At 40.3% G+C, this 21,685-nt stretch overlaps 1 protein-coding gene across 1 annotated transcript; it reads left to right on the forward strand.

Moving 5' to 3' along the window:
- The first annotated feature begins 1,504 nt into the window (after positions 1–1,504).
- LOC131229832 (F-box/FBD/LRR-repeat protein At1g13570-like) lies at positions 1,505–5,383 on the forward strand. Its single transcript, XM_058225869.1, has 4 exons — positions 1,505–1,642; positions 3,022–3,828; positions 4,462–4,617; positions 4,918–5,383. Exons 1-4 carry the CDS (start codon positions 1,505–1,507, stop codon positions 5,140–5,142), a joined length of 1,326 nt encoding a protein of 441 aa, XP_058081852.1. The 3' UTR covers positions 5,143–5,383.
- The last annotated feature ends 16,302 nt before the right edge of the window (positions 5,384–21,685 follow it).

Below are 21,685 nucleotides of genomic sequence, written 5' to 3' on the forward strand. Positions count from 1 at the left end.
GAAAATATACGGTCCATATAAAAGCCAAAGATCATCAGTGTGGATCCTGCAGTATAAAGCCGAAATTGGATACCTAGGATCTTCCAGTGTGGAAGAGTTCTGGATCATCATCGATCCACTATGGGGAAGAATGGTATCAACGGTCTAGATCAATGATTCATAAGTCCTACTTTTTGCCATAAGTCTTATGGCCCATTAATGAAGAGTCACCACCGATTCTTATGGTATGGTCCACCTGAGAACCGTATTCACTTCATTTTTGGGCTCATGACCGAAAATTATTTGGAAAAATGGATGGACGGTGTGGATATAACATTCATACAGGTGGGCCCCACGTGTACTGGAATGAACGCGGCCCGCGCCGCGCCTAATCCGCTCCCCTATAAAAGACGATCCGAATTTCAGTTTTCACAATGAGGAAGAGCAAACTGCCATACCAATGACTAACAGGAACAGCATGGTGCTCTCTCTCTCTCTCTCTCTCTCTCTCTGACAGCACCGATGTTGGTACTGGAAAACCTCTGTGGGCACTACCATGATGTCTTTGTTTGATCCACGCCGTCCATCCATTTTCCAGCTCATTTTAGGGAATGAGCCCAAGAACGAGGCAGATCCTGAGTTTAAGTGGACCACACCACAAGAAACAGTGGGGATTGAATGCCTACTGTTGAAAGCTTCTTGAGGGCCCACCGCAATGTGTATCTGCCTCGTTTTTGGGCTCATGCCCTAAAATAAGCTTTCAAAATGGATCAGAGGCATGGATAAAATACATACATCATGGTGGGTCCCACAGAGCTTCTCCACCACCGACTTTGGTGGTGGATGGGTCACCACCCAATCAGAGTCCCAATGGTTTAGCCCAATGCCCTTGGGCAAACCCTTTTGAGCAATGTTCAAACAATGGAGCCCAATGGTAGGATCAGTGTAGATGTATGTCATGTGTTCGATGGAAAGAGTTCTCAAATTTAGTGAGTTGTGGCAAATGCATATTGTTGTATAGCCTTCTATCTTAGTTATCACTCACCTATTATGGGCGCACATTTGCAAGATTCAGAACGTTCATCTTCAAGTGTGATGATGATGATGATGATGATTGAAATTTCTTTGAAAGCCGACCCCAATTAGTTGGGAAAAGGCTCAGATGATGATGGTGATGATGATTGAAATTTCTCCGAAAGCTGAACCCAGTTAGTTGGGAAAAGACTCAGATGATGATTGAAATTTGGCCAAAGATCATAGGAAGGAAAACTTGTGAGAACTGTATCTCCCTGTGGTTTAGTGATCTTTATGGCATGACTAGAACAACCGAGCATTCTAGACTAGCTTGGAAAATTCTTTGTGGGTATGTGATAGAATCAGAGGGGAGATCATCGAGTAGGCCTAGGTGGATAAGGAATTCACATGAATTTGAAGTGAGATCTTAAAAGAGGCTTTATGGAGGTTATGGACAACAATTGCTCTCCGCTTGAAGATCTGTTTGGCTTGTCTGCTCCCGCCAAGCGGCATGTGGAAGCTCAATTTTGATGATATCTACAAAGGAAATCCTAGGCCAACAGGCATTCAGGGCATTGTCAACGACGCCAAGTGGTGTTTGTTGCGGCTTTGCTGGTTCTATTGGAATTTCATACTCCAGGAGGCTGCGGTACGCACCTATGACAAAAGATGAAGGGATATGCTCGCCCATTTGGTTCACATTATCATCAAAGGTGACTTGAGTAATGTTATAAGTTAGCCAACTGCTCTGTCGTGATGGATGGATGAAATCATGTAGTTGAAGGGAAATATCTCAATTTTCATTAAGCATGTTAGTGGAGAAATTGATATAGCTGTTGACATGCGTGACACATCACTCGTAAATGGCAGAAATGGCCTCTGTTGTTGTTGACTTTTTTGAAACTTATCCCAACCTGTTTACAACTAGAACACCGAATAAGGGAGAGTTGTTTCACCTCGTTACAGATGTGGCAAATCCAAACGTTGTATGGTCTCTCTATATAAGTGTTTACTGGAGTCTTTTTCATACTATATTTAAAAGGATGCATACATGCCTGTTCATGAACATACAATCCAAACAGGAGATGACCAGCTTCACGGATTTCCTTCCTCTCTTCGACGTTCATCTTGCTTAGAGAGGGGGTAGTCTCCAAAGTCTCATTACTGGAAACACCTTTCCTTTTTTTGCATTTGCCTAGTTTATTCTTTTTCAATAAAATTCTCTCAGTATTTAAAAAATAGCACATTCTGCCGCCAATATGAACTATTTTGGGAGTTCCATTATAAAGAAGTATAATGTTATAGATGTAAATATGGTTCTTATTAAATTTTTAAGACATTCTAGGAATTGTTACGTCACTATTAGAAACATAATAGCAAAATGGCCACTTGGGCCTATCATTGCTTGTGTGATGGGAACATTTGCCTGTCATGATGGGGTACACTGTTTATTTGTTGGACCACATTCTGAATGGGGGCCACTTTGTGAAAATCACATTGCGATAATCCTTACTGTTCATTTGGGTATAATCCGATGGTCCAAATGGAATAAAAATCTCAGCCGAGCACAATGTAGTCTCCACTTCAACACACATATGACAAAGAAGATATGAAGTGTGCCCCACAAGATCTCACATGTTGGCGGAGCCATGAGAAAGTTGATCGTATGTGCAATGGACCGCATTGATTACCCATATTTGATTTATATCTTGGAGATATAAATAGAAACAATATACTAGAGCGATTTTTTTCTGTTACCTGTCATTCATATATTTTGCAACACTTCTGAGAATTTTTTTGAACTAAAATTACCGAAGTGTAACATAATACAAACATGGTTGTAAAGCATTTTCTAGGATTATCACTAGACCAGCCTTGGATAGGCCATGGCTGGCCCAGCCCAACCCATTTACACCCTTATGCATGTCCGCGCACACAAACACTCTGCATTCTGACTACTGATATTTAGTTTCTTGAAATCATTCATGCAACTTACCAGTGGCTGGAATTTGGTTTATTTGATTTCAGGAAGAAAAAGGAGACAAAATCTCACTGCAAAATGGGAGGCCTGATCTAGACTTTGATTTGATCAACGATCTACCTGTGGATATTTGCAATGCCATCCTTTTGCGTTTGTCAATAACGGACGCAGTAAGAACAAGTATCCTGTCGAGGAAATGGAGGTACAGATGGGCTTCCATTCCACATCTTGTGTTTGATAAAGATTGGATCCTGCCAAAACACCATGAGGTTGTGGACATTATCAATAGAGTCCTCTCAGTCCATGAAGGCCCGGCTCACAAGTTTGTCTGCTCTGATCACTTCTTGCCACTCGGTCAATGCGGTCATCATATGGACCAATGGATTCTTTTCCTATCACAGCATGGGATTAAGCAACTCACCCTTGGACCTTTTAAGCGTGGTTATGGGTACATAATCCGTTATTGGTACCTAATGCACTCATCTCTCTTCTCTTGTCTGGAACTGACTGATCTAGAGCTAGCTAGCTGTGCAATCAATCCACCTCCTGCATTTGAAGGGTTCCGCCATCTTAGGAACCTCAAACTTTTCGACATTGTTATTGGCGATGATGAACTAGAACAGTTGATTTCAAAGTGCCCGCTTCTGGAGACACTGACATTGGATTGTATAGTTGGTGCATTTCGTTTTAAAATCAATGCTCCTAATCTTCGCTACTTGTGCTTTACAATCGAAGTGCAATCGAGTGCCTATGAGGATGAGTATTTCCATGAAGGTGGAATTTGCAATTTGATCAAGGTTTTTGGTAGTCTACGTCATATTGAGAAGCTGATACTTCAGTATGAAGCTCTACAGGTACGTAATTTTAAATGTACTGCATGGTTTTCACATTGGATTTGTTAGGAGTGATCTGGACAGGAGGCATGCATGCATTCACAGATTCCATGAGAATGGGATGATAAAAAGGTCTGACCAGTTATCATGCAATTCTCATCTTGGGGTATATTTTGCGGATAAGGAATTATGTGATATGTGGCCCATCCTTGTGAAGTATTGGCAAGTGGGGCCCATTGTTTAGTAATCCAGATCATTGGCCTATGCATCCCACCATGGATGGAGAACGCCAGAATGACTAGCATCAGGACCTTTTTGGGTCGATGTGGACTATTTTTGCATTTCTCCTCCTAATCATCCAAATTTAAAATTGTCTCATCAAGGATATTCTTGTGATGGTCTAGCAATGGTAGAACAGAACAGATCAATGGTCTAATTCACTAATCCATGGGCCCCACTAGTGAAAACTGAGAACCTGTGTATCTTGTCCATCTATTTTTTTTGCACGATGTGCAAAAATAGATCTAATGCTACAACATGCATGTTGGTCAGGCCACATTCTGTTCATTTCTCATTCTATGGTACATGACATCCAAAGTGGCCCTCAACAAAACATTTCTACTAATGTTCTTTCTTTTTTGAATTGGCTCCTAGTTTTTTAGCATGGGTGATATACCAGATGTACTTCCGGCTTCATTTCTTCATTTGAAGAATCTTTCGATGGCTGTATCTTACATGGATTCGAAGGAGGTTTTCGCCACTCTCTACATTTTGAGAAGCTCCCCTAACTTGGAAAAGCTTGAGATTCTCGTAAGTTCAAAATTTCCATGGATTTTGATTTCATTTTGGTTCATGCTGCATTTGGATGCGCAACCGAGTTGAATTGTGAATTTTCAGTTTAATCAAAGATGAAATATCATCCTCAAATCATTATTTCAAGACAACTTGAAAGTGTTGTGACTGCAATTTTGAACGTCATTGCCCTCAATATTCATATCGAGGAAATTACAGTTTGGTTATTCCCATTTAATTAGAGCAATATTTACAATTCAATTTGGTTGTGCATCCAAACACACCCTAAATGAGATATGATTTACTGGGCTTTTACAGATTAAGAAAAGAAGAAGAGAACCTTACAACACACCACTTGCGGTCTTCTGGGAAGCACAAGAACATTTGGGTTGCTTGCTAAATCATCTCCAAACTGTGAAGATGACTAGAATCAGGGGTAAAGAATGTGAATTGCGTTTCATAAAGTTTGTACTTATGAATGCTCCAGTGCTCGAGACGATGAGTATTGATATAAAAAAGGAGATTACGATGGTTAAAAATTAAGGTTTCTTCGAGATATGCTGCAACTCCGAAGAGGTTCCATGCAAGTCATTGTCAGATGCAATTGGGAAAGTATTCGAGGGTGTGTTTGGCTTGGACAGCAACAAAAATAAATCGCAAATTTTCTGATTTCAACTGTTAATAGAATTCCTAAGAAATGTGTTGTAGTACTTGTGAGGATACAAACAATCTCTTTCTTTCCAATGCACAACCTAAAATAGGTCCATTTTGCAAAATTTGGAAATTTTACTGGCGTGTTTGGATTCTGTGGATGACATAGTGATTACTGAATGATAGATTAGCCAATGGTAATTTCAATGGTCATTGTAGAAATAGGATTTCTCTTACTTACATCAAATAGGTTATAAAATCAGAACTGTATGCAATGTTATCAATTTTATGTCTCATTTTTATTTAATAGATATTTCCTCTTTTCTTGTGAATTTAAGAGCTATGCTCAAAAAAAAAAAGATGGTAATCTCTTCTCTTTCTCCACCCCTGCTATATTAAGATAGCATTTTGAACTCTACACATTTAGTAAGGGTGGTCATGGGTTGCATGTGGGTTCAAAGAATTGCTCTCATAAGATCATCCTAACCATCCCAACCATGGCTCAGTAGATGGATTGCCTCTAAAATAGAATATGAACCTTCATATGGATAGGATATGATCCATGTGGTTTTTAGATGGTGGCTGGATGCAATGGATGGTCCAGATCGATTGGTTAGATTACCCATTTACATGAATGCAAGTAGATGCATGATAACTTGAGTACTCTGCAAGAATTAGCTGAAAATCAATCTAGTCCCTCCAAATCATGGGATCCATTGTGGATGAAGCACAAGCCTAAAATAACATGACTGGACGATCTTTAACCATCTGATTCCTCCAATCAAATATGGGCTGCGATAGAATCAGAGAGGAGATTATCTGGTGGGCCATGATAGATGGATAAGGAATTCGCATTGATCTTAGAAGAGGCTAGATGAAGGTGATGGAGGACAGGCTTCATTTTGGGCTCACGCCATACCATAAAATGAGTTGGCAAAACAGATGGACAGCGTAGATATACAAGGCATACATCAAGATGGGCCCAGGGTCAGGGAGCGTGGGGGATGGGCCATTTGTGTGGGTAGGATTTTCAATCCTCTAGAAGTGAATATTGTAAACTGTTGATTGTGGAATGTTGAAATTGCTTGGAATTCTTTCTAACCATCCATTTACAATAATCAAAAGTCCTCTCATCAGTGGCTAGAATCACCTGATTCTTTTTTTTTTTTTCCTTTTTTTAATAGCTTTTGGCCATCCATGGTAGGGCCCAAATAGTGATAGTTATGGCCCGTAAATGTAATACGGATTTCAATGGGCCTTCATGTAGGCCTATGTTGGTTAGGGCTCAAACTTGTATGGTTGTCAGGTCCATTTTGGTTTGGGCCCAGATCTTGAATTGGTCTGGTTAGGGCTGTTTGGCTGTTTGGTGGAGAAGTGGAAGGGCGCAGCTTCGGTGGATTTAGATATGCTTCATTTTTGGGATCGTGCACTAAAATTATCTGTCAGAAGGGATGGACTTAGTGGATGTAAAGAAAATACATCATGGTGGGCCCCACAGTCAGGGATCCACCCACCCACATCGGTGGATCCGGATCCGGGATCCACTGAAGTTTTAACTGCGTGCAGGGCACCCACGTCGGTAGATCCGGATCCGGATCCATCCACCCACCCCGAACCAGCAATGTGCATGAGACCTTGACCGGAGTGACTCGCCTCGATGTATGCATTGTATTGTATATCCACGCCGTTTATATGTTTTTACAGCTTATTTTAGTTTATGATATCAAAACCGAAGCAGGTATAAATTTCAGATGGACCACACTACACGAAAGAGTAGTTATTGACCATTAAAAATCTTTTGCGGTCCACCGAAGTTTTAGATCAAACGTATAATTATTTTTTTAAAACCTTTCATCCAGGGTCTGCGTGACCTTATCAATAGTTTGGATGGCCAATAAATATTATGGTGGATGCTAGGAAGCTTGTAGCTGTGACCGTTCGCTTTTAACTGTGAGCGTTCAATAACCACTCTTTCTATTCCATTGGTGTGGTTTATCTTAAATTTATATGGACTTCAGTTTTGATATCATTGCCCAACAGCATGGATATACAATACATACATCAAAGTTAGCCCTATCCTTAGAGTCTCACCTATTGGTTCTAAAGTACATGGATATAAGTAATAAAAAAAAATAATAATAATAAATCTAAAATAATAAATTAGAAATAATAAGAGAAAAATATGGAGAGTCGAGGCACGTTAATGTCACTGCCTTAAAGACATATTTTCCCCACAGGAAGAGGATCCCTGATGCATTAAGTCCCAGCAAGTCTATCCTCGGAATACAATAGCTTTCCTCCAAGATAAACGGCTTCGATCTAAAGCACTCTCGATCACGACCACACAAACTCAAGAATATTCGAACTAACTTGCCTAGACAGAACTTAGAAGAATTTTTGGATTGATTTTCAAAGAAGAGGAGATTCTTTCATGAAGGAAAAATATGTAGCCTATTGTGGCTCGAAGCCCATGCGAGCAGCGTAATAAATGCATGTCCGCGCATGCCTGCTCATTAATTATTAGGTAGGTGAGCTGTTAGTGCACTGATTTTTACATCCTATTTGTCAATCACGTGAGTCCTTATATCACGTAGTTGGTTGAGCCTTTGGAAAGTAAAAACCGAAGACACAAGCGAAGACAAAATATTAAAGAGAACAAGTAAAAAAGATGCTTTGGTAACCCTAACCCTTAACCCAAAACAACCTTAAACTTCTAAACAATCTAAATTTAATAGGAATACTTAATTAATCATCCTTTAGCATTAGAAAACCAAGTTAAACATGATAAATAAGGCTAGATGAGGTGCAAAGTTGCTATGAAAACAATAGCCCAAAACTGCAGTTTTCGATGACATTGGAGGCCCCCTCGATGGCATCAATCGAGAATCAGAACCGTTCAACAACTAAATCACATTCGTTCTGATTTTTTCAATGGCATCAAAGGCCCCCTCAATGACATCGATTGAGAGTCAAAAATGTTCAACAACAAAATGACACTTTCTCTGATTTTCTCGATGGTATCGAGGCCACCTTAGATGGCATCAAAGGTCCGTCAATGGCATCAAACAGGGAAGTCAGATATGTTCGGCAACATTATCTGATATACTTGGAGGCATCGAAGTAACCTTCGATAGCATTGAAGGGTCTTCAATGGTGATGAAGTCATTTTCTACCTGTTAAAACTGAAATAGTTTATAAAGGGCATTCGTTTCTTAGGCATTTGGATGAGTTTTTAGTTTAATAGAAGCTTACATGAATTAATGTTAATATCCTTCATCCCAAGCCTCTATACCATTGAGTTATAAGAAATTTTCTTTGATATTAACACCCTTATGAGGATTCCAACCTCGATCTTGAAGATGTGTTTAAACTCTTACATTTTCTGAAGATTAGACTTAACCAATCTTAACACGCCATTGTCTAAATCTTCTAAAAGACATATCTAGGTGAATTCCCTTGGAAAAACAAATTTCCATTAATTGTAAGAGATTCAACCAACCTCCTGTCACCTTGGTCACTTTAAAGTAGCATCATATGTAGGTGTTTGATCTTGCAAATTTTAAGGCCTTGATAAAGAAGCGACATCATGATTAGGGGAGCATCGAGGAAGTAGAGTAGGCAAGTAGCCGAACCAATATATACGATTGTGTTTGAGATTGTCATTTGTGCATTTGTTTAATTGTGCTTATGATTTTGAATGTTTAAATTATGAATGCATGATTAGATAAGTGGTTAGTGATTGATAGTTAGCATATCCCACACACACATATAAACTATATTGATATAGACCAGTTGCTTATTTGTAAATCATTTGTAGTCTATGTGATTGGACCCTCTATTAACTAGGAAGCCTTAGAGTTAAATTACATTGCTTAGTTTACTTGATAATTAATTTAAGTTAGGTAAATTGGGTTTACAAAAGGCATATTTTTAAATAGGTTTTAATCACCCTCCTTTAGGACATAGTCTTCATTCCTTAGCTCTGTCAAACTTCCGCACACACAGCCGTGATAGTCTCATTAAACCACAAGCACAATTTCTTGTGCAACGATACTTTGTATTCTCATGTACAAGTAAGACGAAACATATGCAAAAAACCAAAAGTGTTTGGGGAAAGATACATTATACCACACCTCATCTCACCACGTCATGTTCACAACTACGGCCATGGCCGCAATCGCGTGCACATGAGATTGCTCCCATGGCATACCCTTATTTTCCAATACAAAAATTAGTGAGGAATTTTAATAAAATGACTTAGTTTTATTATCATATTTCCAATGTGAGACTAAACTAAACACAATTAAGGTAAGTTGGTTAATAAATACAAAAATTCATTTTTTTTTTAAAAAAAAATTAATTTATTTTTCAAACCTTTTAATATAACAATCCCGCACAATTTAAAAATTCAAAACAAATAGAAAACCAGTTAAGCAAATCAATTAAATGAAGTGCATCAATAAATATATCTTAAATATTTGAATATTGTCTAGTGTAAATATGCTTAGTTTATTGAGAGAAAGTAACATAATATTTTGAACTAACCCCTACAATAACAACCCAAACACAACATTTCAAAGCAACTTGAATTTTTTAAGCCAGCACGTTACAGCCATGTGCTTTATCCATGTTTCATGAGTGCTTTAGGGAATGTCTAAATTCTCATATAAAGTAGCCCCGCTTTCACACTCATATGAGTGAGTCCATCAGGGATGTACATGTAGCTAGAAATCTTACTATATCACAACTATGAAACTCATTAAGGATATAGTCCAACTTTTCTCGTTATAGGTCATGACACTATTATACTATAGAAATGAGGTTCTCAAATTTAATATATAGTGTCGATACCAAATCACTCAAAGTAACTTGTTATTACCCATTGAACTTAGTTATTGGGATGTAACGCTCTGGTTTTTGGAACTTAAGTATATGACTCATTTTTCAAAAATTCGAGTGTTAGCCTTTCAAATTCAGTGTAAATTTAAACCGCTTTATCATTAATCAAAGTTAGCAGCAAATATTAGCAGAGTAAACTATGCATTGTATAAAAACATTTTAACCATAATCAAAATCCAAATGTAGCGCCCATGCAGGACTTATACACTCCAAAATAACAAAGTTCATTAAACAAAAGCAGGAATCTATCAACTAGTGATGGATTTCAATATAGGTCGTAGGGACCCTGTCTAGCTCCTCAGCCACCCGATTTGCTCTAGCAACCCAGTGGACAGCATCAGCTCGCTCTAAAGCTACATCAACTGATATGGTTTGATAGCGTTAATGGCTATCGCAGTGAGGAATACTCTTTATGATTGCACACTCATTATTCATAATCCAGTATAGATCGCAAGTCATGAGAATAAATATATTAAATAGGGAAATTCATAATCATGATCATATACTAAAAAAAAATAAAAAAAATTAAGCCAATCAACATAATGTACGTGGTGATGATGTTTTATGACTTGGGTAGACTTATGGTTATGCTCCTTTATATATAAAAATTGCCCTGAAAATCCTCCTTGTAAGATCTCATAATCAGAATCTGACGTATGGGAGCTAGGAGCCGATAGCCGAGAATGGAGTACTACGGAGGTTGTTATTACCGAATTTAACGGTTAGAAATTTTGTGAGCCCGGTTCCCGAGTTTGAGGCTTGACAGTATACTCAGTACGCAATTCACTTTCAATAGTTCCTTTGTTTTTATTTTTTTTCATCTAATATATGCAGGCACCCATTCAAAGGTTGTAATCTTTTCACAAGGAAGTTAGGAGTGCATAGGCAGCTTGGATGCAATGAATGTTATGTTCTCACGTACACGTCTTAGATAAGCTGTTCGGGGTCAGGCCAGTTAGAATTGGGTATGCCATCCCCCATTTATCAAACACCTAAAATATGAATTAACGAAACATGTGAGGTGATTGAGATGGTGCCTAGCCCACTACACATTGACATATATAACACATGCACTAATGCATCTGACACATGTGATGCATACGGGTATAACAACTGCCATCTCCATGCAACATAACAAGGATATACTTTTCCCCACATTAACTCTTACTAATTGTTATCTTTAATACATCATGTACTTATTTCACGTGATTTATGTAAGAAAAACGAATTTAACAATTAACAAACAATGCATGAGATGTTTAGGTGAAATAGCTTGTGCAACCTACAACTTTACCGGCACTTAAAACAACTTCTAAAACATGATGACTTAACCCAACTTGTTCCATCTCAAGTGGGGTTGCATCAACACAGAGATAATCTCATTTCAAGAAGAGCGGAGCGGATTAGGACCGTGGGGCCCACCTTGATGATGTGTTGTATATCCATGCCGTTCATCCTATTTTAAAGAGATTTTTGGACGTTATATATATATATAAAAAAAAAATTAATTAAAAATCCAAATCTCTGGTGGAGCACACCACAGGAAACAGTGTTTATTGAACACCCACCATTAAAAATTTCCCAGGCCCACCGTAAGCACGTTTGTAATGCTTATTTTCTATCCAAGCCGTTGATATTGTCAATCAGACCTGGATGAAGGGAAAAATATAAAGATCATATTTATCCAAAACTTTCGTGGCCTAAAAAAGGTTTTTAAGGTCATTCAGTGGTGTGGTCCAAGGGAGATTTAGATCTACTTCATTTTTAGGAATACATACTAACATGGACTGGTAAAACGGATGGACGGGGTGGATTTACCAAACATTTATCAAGGTGGCCGCCACACGGTAAGGATAACACCTGATTAACAGTTGGATGGACACAAAAACCTATGGACACAAGATCTATGGCTCAGGTTGATTTCTATTAATTAATTGACCCTACCAACGAGGTGAGCACCGGATTAACGGATAAAATGTCACATAAACAACACGGGTGGGACCCACAGACGCATTGTAAGAATTCGGATCCAAGCAACGGAAAAGAGACAGGTGGCAAACAGCACACGACAGTCTTCCCGCCAGAGGCACTTGTATAAAATCCAAGCACGAGGACTATCCTTCTCATCTCTCTCTCTCTCTCTCTCTCTCTCTCTCTCTCTCAAGCAATCAACGGATCTCTCTCTGTCTCTCAAGCAATCAACGGATCTCTCTCTCATCTCTGGAAGGTCGATCTCGAATCTTTCATTCTTCTTCTTCTTTTGTCATTTCTTCATGCTTAGAATCTCTTCTTTGTTATTCTGTGTTTTAATTTTTGATATTTTTCCATCTTCTATCTGATCTTGGAATACTTGTGTTCTTCTTTCATCCTGCTTGAATTGAATGATCTTTGATAGTTTTTACTGATAATCTTCAATCTATTTGAGCAATTTCAAGCTGTGACTGGTTAGATACTAGTTCTTGAAAACAATCTCGACTGATTGATTTTTCTTATGCTTTTTTTTATTATCCGATCTTAGAATACTTCTGTTTGAATAATTTCATTTTAAAAATAATCATTTATTCGATTCACTGCAGCGATTTTTAGCTGCAAACGATCTTAATTACTGTCCTTTGAAACCGAATCCAACAGAATCTATTGACAGTAGTATTTTAAAGCATCTGAGTTTTCTTGATTTCTGTTCTTATAAACAGAATTTCGAAAACAATTAGTAGCTTCTTTGTTAATAGTTTGATTTTAGCTGTAACGGATTTTCAAAAAGGGGAAACCCCCAGTGGGTTGAGATGTTAGAGGAATCTGCACAAACGAAAAAATACCTCATCTTAGAAGTTCAAAAGTGTACATTCAAGTTGTTAATATTTTGATTTCCCTGGAAATGTTGCGCAGCACGCCAACAACGCAGTGAACCGAGATCCAATCTCAAGTCTTACCCACAAACGATAAACAAGAAGAAATATAAACTAGAAACAGATCAAAGCAATCTAAACAAACCACAAGACAAGATATACGTGGAAAAACCCCAAACTAGGGTAAAAAACCACGGACGCAAACTTCCACTATGAAGAAAAACGAAGATTACAAGGCAAAATACTAACCTCTCCCTTGTAAGTATAGAGAAAACCCTTTGCCCACACCTTAGAATTATTTCCCAAAATACCCTCGAAAAGCCTTAGGGACACCTATATATAGTTTAGGCAATTTCTCTTTCGCGCCCTTGCGAAAACTAACTCAAATTTCCGCAGTCCGCATCAAATCCAGAAACGAATCTGCGTAACTTCGACTGGTAGAGCAGGGGCCACGACCAGTTGAGCAGCTCCCAGATGTGGCTCCACATCTCAACAATCTCCCACTTGGAGACACATCGTCATAAACCTTCGTCTTATACATCCGGAGTGCACCACCTCCCTGTCTTCAAGCCTAAAGACCAATCAAAGCTGAACAAAGCTTCAGCTTTTCCCGTGTGACAGCCTTAGTCAGCATATCCGCAGGATTCTCACTTGTATGAATCTTTTCCAGAGCAATCGATCCATCTTCCAGTAATGAACGTATAAAGCGATATCTGATGGCAATATGCTTAATTCTTAACTAAATATATAATACTCTAACCATCACAGTTAACTACAAAATCTTTCTGTTTATACCTAAATTAATTATGATATTTTTCATCCACAACATCTCCTTGCATATTCTTATGATTGCAATATTTTGCAACTTACACTACCATAAAACCGCCCTCCCTACAAATGTGAAAACATTGGTTGAGATAGGCTTTCTAGGGTTTATATCTCCATCCAAATATGAATATGTCTATCCTTCATGTTATAATTTATCATTTTCAAAGCATACACACATCCTAGAAGTATCTTTAAGACATTTCACAGCTTCCCAATGTTCCTTCCCGGGGTTGTTCATGAACCTGCTAACAACTCCCACTGCTTGAACAATGTCTGGCCTCGTGCTCACCCATAGCATACATGAGACTCCCAATAGCTGACGCGAATGGGACTTTAGCTATGTAGTCTCATTCCTCCTGCGTCTTTGCACCTTGCTCCTTAGATAGCTTGAAGTGGTTGACTAATGGGGTGCTAACCGGCTTAGCACCTCCCATATTGAATCGATCAAGTACCTTGGCTATGTACTCTGTGACTCACGAATTTTCTTTCCTGTCATTATAAACAGGACTGAAAAGTTGAAATAACGATTTATTCCCTTGATCTATGGTAATGAAAACTACACTCAAAATCTGTCACCGGCAGGCCACATGTGTTGTTGAATGTAGACTGCTGGTAAGTTATTTTAAACCCTCCATTTTTTTCAGTTTATATATGGGACTGCCTGATGAGCTGAGGTGATTTTGAACCAGGCTCTGTAAGCACTAGGTCTGACCTGATTCATGGTTCTAACACATTTGGTGATGAGGACATCGTGCACACGCACGCCCGCACACCACAACCCCTATGCACGTACGTACGTAGAAGGAGGACCCAACCATCGATCTGGCTCGATGACGACGTCCACGGAGGGTCTCCTAGTTAGAAGACAAGTTTTGGTTCAGAAAAGTGGCCCGATAGTCAAGAAAAGCCCACCATGGGATCTCATGATCGTGGCCTACTCGTCGGATTGGTTTTATATTTTAAGTTTTGCTTATTGTTATTATTTAGAACATCGTGAACGCTTTAGATTTCCTTGTTTGGTTTTTATTTTAGTTTTCTTCATCGCCAAGTAATAGGTGTCGCACATGGTGCGAGTTTTTGGGTATAAGGTTCTCCCTATAAATAGGCACCCTTTGTAGTTCTTTTCATTCATTAAAGTTAATAAAAAATTTCTGCTTTATTTTTCTGCTCTCTTCGTGAGTTGTGGAAGAATTCAAAAGTGGGTGCGAAGCCCTCCCTTTTCGAAGGGCTAACTACCGTGGTGTGAAGCCACATCGATCCCAATTCACCCCCATCTTCCATCATCTTTTTTTTCCATCTTCCCCCACCATCCGTATTTTGAATTTGTCCTTTTGTTGCATCAGATTTCTTCATTGAAGCAGGTTTCCAGATTTCGGCCCGCAGGCGAGCTGAAACTTTGGCGGAGCACCACGCACAAACCGTACATCGGATCGAGCTGAAATTTGGAGGTTTTGGAGTCCATCCTTTGCTGACCAGGGCCAAGGTGGCCTTTTTCTGAATAGTGGGCCCCACACACGTGCGGCCGGGATCACACGTATGTCCGTTTGGGCCATTGCTGTTGTCCACACGCGGGATTATCTTTTGGCTCAGGTTTTTATCCTCTTTATCCTCTCATAGTCATTTTTTAATGAATCCTAACCCTATATTACATGATCCCTAATTGATTTGCCCCTTTTTATTACCTTAGGGTTCCTTGAATTGAAATTAGGGAATCCCTTGGATTAGGGACTGATTTTTATGCATGAGTAGTTGATTTTATTTCCCTTTGACATTGTTTGGTTTATAATTTTATTGGTCCAGTCCTAGCCTGTGTCGGTTTGGACCCGCATAGATTCCCCTTTAATTGAATGTTTGGATTTTCATGTGGGATGTGGAATTTGTGTGATTGTTTCTGAATTGGTGTGATCTAAGCCTGCAATCTTGCATATCACCAAATCCGTATACGCCCTGGTGATGAGTGGAGGACGGCCTTCAAGACGAAGGATGGTCTATATGAGTGGCTAGTTATGCCTTTTAGGTTAACTAATGCCCTAAGCACTTTCATACGTGTGATGACCCAAGTGTTGAGACCCTTCATGGGAAAGTTCCTGGTCGTATATTTTGATGATATCTTGATTTATAACATGACTAAGGAGTAACACCTCAACCATTTGAGGCAGGTTTGTGGGATCCTTAGGGCCGAGAAGTTGTACGCCAACCTAAAGAAGTGCGCATTCTTGTCTAGTAGTGTGATCTTCTTAGGTTTTATTGTGTCAGCTGAGGGCGTATCGGCGGATCCCGAGAAGGTCAAGGCCATCGTTAATTGACCTGAACCCCACAATATTCATGAGGTGCGCACTTTCATGGCTTAGCCACCTTTTATAGGCGGTTCATTCGAGGCTTGGTTCCATTGTGGCTCCCATCACGGGCAAAAAGGGAGAGTTTCAATGGACAAAGGCCGCCTCGAAGGCCTTCAAGGAGATAAAGGTCAAGATGACCGAAGCTCCAGTTACGCGACTTCCAGATTTTTCAAAAGCTTTTGAAGTCGCATGTGACGCGTCAGGAGTCGGCATAGGAGGAGTACTTAGCCAGGAAGGGCACCCTGTCGCCTTTTTTAGTGAGAAACTAAATGAGGCAAAGCAAAGATATTCCACCTATGACAAGGAATTCTACGCGGTAGTGCAATCACTACGCCATTGGCGACATTACCTGTTACCGCAAGAATTCGTCTTGTTCTCAGATCACGAGGCCTTAAGATACTTGAACTCTCAGAAGAAATTAAGCCCCAGGCACGCTAAGTGGGTTCAATTCCTTCAAGAGTACACTTTTGTGCTTAAGCACAAGGCCGGTGTAGAGAATAAGCTTGTCGACGTGTTGAGTCGTCGAGTCGCATTACTCAACTCCATGAGCGTTGAAGTTACGGGCCTTGAGCGCATCAAAGAAGAGTATTCTGAGTGTCCAGATTTTGGGGTTGTGTATACGTCTTTATTAGAGAGTCCGTCAGGAGCTAACAGTGAGTATTTGATTTTGGACGGATATTTGTTTAGGAGTGACCGCTTGTGCTACCACGCACCTCCCTTTGCGATTTTCTTATCTGGGAGTTACAATCAGGGGGGTTGCATGTCATTTGGGCCGTGACAAGACCATTATCCTAGTGGAGGATAGATTTCATTGGCCAAGCTTCAAGCGGGACGTGGCCAAAATTATAAGGTAATGCCATACTTGTTAACTGGTAAAGCAGAGGAAACAGAATACAAGATTATATACACCTTTACCAGTCTCATTCATCCCTTGGTAGGACATCAGTATGGACTTCATGCTTGGACTTCCCAAGACTATTCAAAAGCATGACTCCATATTTGTTGTCATGGACTGTTTCTCTAAAATGACCGACTTCATTCCTTATTCTAAGACCTCCGACGCGTCTCATGTTGCCAAGATGTTCTTTATTGAGGTCGTCAAACTGCATGGGTTACCAAAAACTATAGTGTTTGACCATGACGTGAGATTCATGAGTTACTTTTGGAAGACACTATGGCACATAATGAATACTAGGATCTAATTTTCTTCTGCCTACCACCCTCAGACAGATGGCCAAACTGAGGTGGTTAATAGGAGCCTAGGGAGTTTACTTCGATGTTTAGTGGGGGAGCATACCAGGACATGGGACACCGTACTACCCATAGCTAAGTTTGCATACAATAATTTTGTAAATAGGTCCACAAGTCTAAGTCCTTTTGAAGTCGTTACTGGTTACAAGCCTAGGAAGCCAATTAATCTTATACCCATGTCATTGTCCTATAGGCCATCAGAGTCTGCAGAGTCTTTTGCACATCACATACATTCATTGCATCAAGAAATTGAGCGAAATATCACTACTAGTAATGAACATTACAAATTTTCTGCAGACCAATATAGACGTTTTAAAGAGTTCAATATTGGGGACTCTGTGATGGTCCGCATCAGGCCCGAGCGGTACCCTCCAGGGGCCATTCGTAAGTTACACGCGCGTAACGCTGGGCCCTTCAAAATTATAAAGCGAAACGGTCTCAATGCGTATGAGGTAGATCTTCCGCCTTCCATGGGAATTAGTTGCTTTCCATGGGAATTAGTTTTACATTCAATGTGAAGGATCTAGTTGCTTTTCAGGGACCCACTGATACTTTGTCCGGCCCTTCGCCCACCCATCATGATGAAATCCAGAAACGAATCTGCGTAACTTCGACTGGTAGAGCAGGGGCACTCGACTAGTCGAGCGACCCTGTCAGATGTGACTCCACATCTCAATAATTTCTCACTTGGAGACACATTACCATAAACTTTCGTCTTTTACATCCGGAGTGCATCACCTCCTCTTCTTCAAGCCCGAAGACCAATTAAAGCTGAACAGAGCTTCAGCTTCTCCCGTGTGACCGCCTTGGTCAGCATATCCGCAGGATTCTCACTTGTATGAATCTTCTCCAGAGCAATCGATCCATCTTCCAATAACGAAAGTTTAAGTGATATCTGATGACAATATATTTGGTCCTTATATGAAAGGCTGAATTCTTAACCAAGTGTATTGCACTCTGACTGTCACCGTACAGCTTGCAATCTACTTGCTTCTTATCTAACTCTTCCATAAAACCTTGCATCCATACCATTTCCTTGCATGCTTCTGTAGCCGCAATATATTCTGCTTCTATCGTACTGACAGATACTATCTTTTATAACTAAGAGACCCAACTGATTGCAGCACTACCCGGAGTAAAGACATAACCTGTAGTGCTTCTTCTGTTGTCGATATCTCCTGCCAAATCTGAATCCACGTAGCCTTGTAGCTTGATTTCTGATCCACCATAACACAGCCCTACATCCTTAGTACCTACCAGGTATCTAAGGATCCACTTCACAGCTTCCCAATGTTCCTTCCCGGGGTTGTTCATGAACCTACTAACAACTCTCACTGCTTGAGCAATGTCTGGCCTTGTGCTCACCATAGCATATATGAGACTCCCAATAGCTGACACGTATGGGACTTTAGCTATGTAGTCCCATTCCTCCTGCGTCTTGGTACCTTGCTCCTTAGATAGCTTGAAGTGGTTGACTAATGGAGTACTAACCAGCTTAGCACCTCCCATATTGAATCGATCAAGTACTTTGGCTATGTACTCTGCCATGACAAAACCAATTTCTTGTTTTCCCTGTCACGCTTTATCCTCATGCATAGGATTTGTTTTGCTGCTCCTAAATCCTTCATGGCAAATTCTCTAGACAGTTGTCTTTTGAGATCTGAGATGTCCTTCATGCTTGAACTGGCCACAAGCATATCATTAACGTACAGAAGAAGGATGATGTACGATGTATCAAACTTCTTCAAATAACAACAGTGGTCTGCATGACATCTCCTAAAACCGTTTCTCGACATCAAACTGTCAAACTTTTTGTACCACTGCCTCGGGGCCTGCTTCGGGCCATATAGACTGTTTTTAAGTCTACACACCTTGTTCTTCTTTCCTGGTGCCATGTATCCTGTCGGCTGATGTATATATATCTCTCCTTCAAGGTCCCCATGAAGAAAGGTTGTCTTAACATCTAGCTACTCTAGATGTAAGTCCTCTGTAGCAATTATACTCAAGACCATACGAATCGTAGACATTTTCACCACAGGTGAAAATATTTCAGTGAAATCGATACCTGTCTTTTGTTGAAACCCTTTCACAACCAATCTAGTCTTGCACCGTTTCGAACCATCGTGCTCCTCCTTCAGTCTGTAAACCCACTTGTTATGAAGAGCTTTCTTACCCTTGGGTAGAGTGACTAGCTCCCATGTACGATTGGACTCAAGAGAGTTCATCTCTGCATCCATGGCCTGCTCCCACTTAACCCGTGTATCCGACTGTAATGCGTCTTCAAAACACTCTGGTTTACCATTATCTGTCAGCAGTAGATAATGTAAGGAGGGTGAGTATCGGACCGTGAGTCTTCTCTCCCGAGTAGACCTCCTCACAACCGGTGTCTGTGGCTCTACCTCATAATGCTCTTATGCACGATCATCCTGTGGCACTATAACACCCGTGTCCGGTAACTCTTCTAACTCTACGAATTCCTTTTCCTCGGCCTTATTTTCCTACATACTGTCCTTATGCATCACTTTTTCATTGAAGACTACGTCCTTACTTCTGATGATTTTCCTGTTTTTTCATCCCAAAACCTGTAGCCAAAATCATGCTGCCCGTAGCCTATAAACATGCACCTCCTGGACTTCGCATCCAACTTGTTTCCGTGCTCTGCATCAATGTGAACATATGAAGTGCAACCGAACACTCTGGGATGTGCAAGGTTCACTTCTTTCCCAGTCCACGTTTCTTCTGGTAACCCACCATCCAATGGTGCTGAGGGACTTCTATTGATGAGATATGCAGTAGTGTTCACAGCATTTGCCCAAAAGGTCTTGGGCAACCCTACATGTAACCCCATGCTCCTGACGCTCTCAAGGATGGTCCTGTTAATACGCTCAGCCACACCATTCTGCTGCGGTGTCTCTGGAATCATTTTCTGATGTTTGATTCCATTTGTTGCACAGTACTCCTCAAATCTCTTATCACAGTACTCTCCCCCATTATCAGATCTGAGACATTTTACTGTTTTACTTGTCTCGTTTTCTACCATAACTTTTCCCTTCTTAAATACATCAAATACATCAGATTTATGCTTTAAGAAATAGACCCACAATTTTCTACTAGCATCATCAATGAAGAAAACAAAATAACGTGAGCCACCAAGAGATAATACCTGTGCCGGTCCCCATATATCAGTGTGTACAAGCTCCAACAGATGCGTCTTTGGAGCGCGTCCCGTCTTCTTGAAACTTACCCTCTTCTGCTTGCCATACACGCAGTCTTCGCAAAATTCCAAGTCAATAGACTTCAACCGTGGTAGCTTCCCTTTAGACAATAGTACTTTCATCCCTTTCTTACTCATATGTCCTAACCTCTGATGCCATAACTGTCCATTTACTCCAGTTGATGCAACTGCGAGTGAACTTACGATTCTGAAGTCACGTACGAAGTACCTTCCTTCTTGCCTCGAGATATCACCAAGGCACCTTTTGTGATCTTCCAGGAATCACTGGTGAATGTCGTCACATAACCGGTATCGGCCAACTGCTCCACTGAGATCAAGTTACGTTTCAAACTCGGTACATGTCTGACATCCTTCAATTTCAAAGCCGTTCCGTCTTTCTGATTTACATGAACGTCCCCCTTTCCAACAATACTACACGGCTCACCTAGGTAGACTCTCCTGAAGTCACCTGATACATAGTTACGTAGAACTTCCTTACATAAAGTGGCATGAAATGAAGCACCTGAGTGTATAACTCAAGACTTATTCCTCGCATCAAGAGACAAGATCAAGGCCTCTATGTCACTCTCCTCAGATAGATTCACTGAATCATTCTTGCCTTGAGAGCTTCCTTCTTGTTTCTTGAGGGCCCTGCAATCACGTTTCATGTGCCCCTTCTTGCCGTAATGCCAACACCCGTTTTTGTCTTTCGGTCCCTTAGACTTCTTCCTCGACTTAGAATGCCCGTGTTTATTGCCTCCTTTGTTCAACGATCTTCCTCTTCCTTTAACGTTTAGAGCATTCCTTGAATTCCCTGAAACTCCTGATGCCTTTCTTCTAGATTCTTCGTTGAGAATTAGACCGACACATCATCAAATTTCAGCTTTATCGACCCTGAAGAATTGCTCACAGCAATCACCAAACCATCCCAACTGTCTGGCAGACTGGACAAGATCAATAACGCCCTGACCTCATCCTAAAAAACAATGCCAACGGATTCCAACTGGCTCGTGACTGTATTGAATTCGTTTAGATATTCAGCCACACTCCCATCATTT

This window comes from Magnolia sinica, chromosome 16 (genome assembly GCF_029962835.1).
Source record: "Magnolia sinica isolate HGM2019 chromosome 16, MsV1, whole genome shotgun sequence".
Lineage (NCBI taxonomy): Eukaryota > Viridiplantae > Streptophyta > Magnoliopsida > Magnoliales > Magnoliaceae > Magnolia > Magnolia sinica.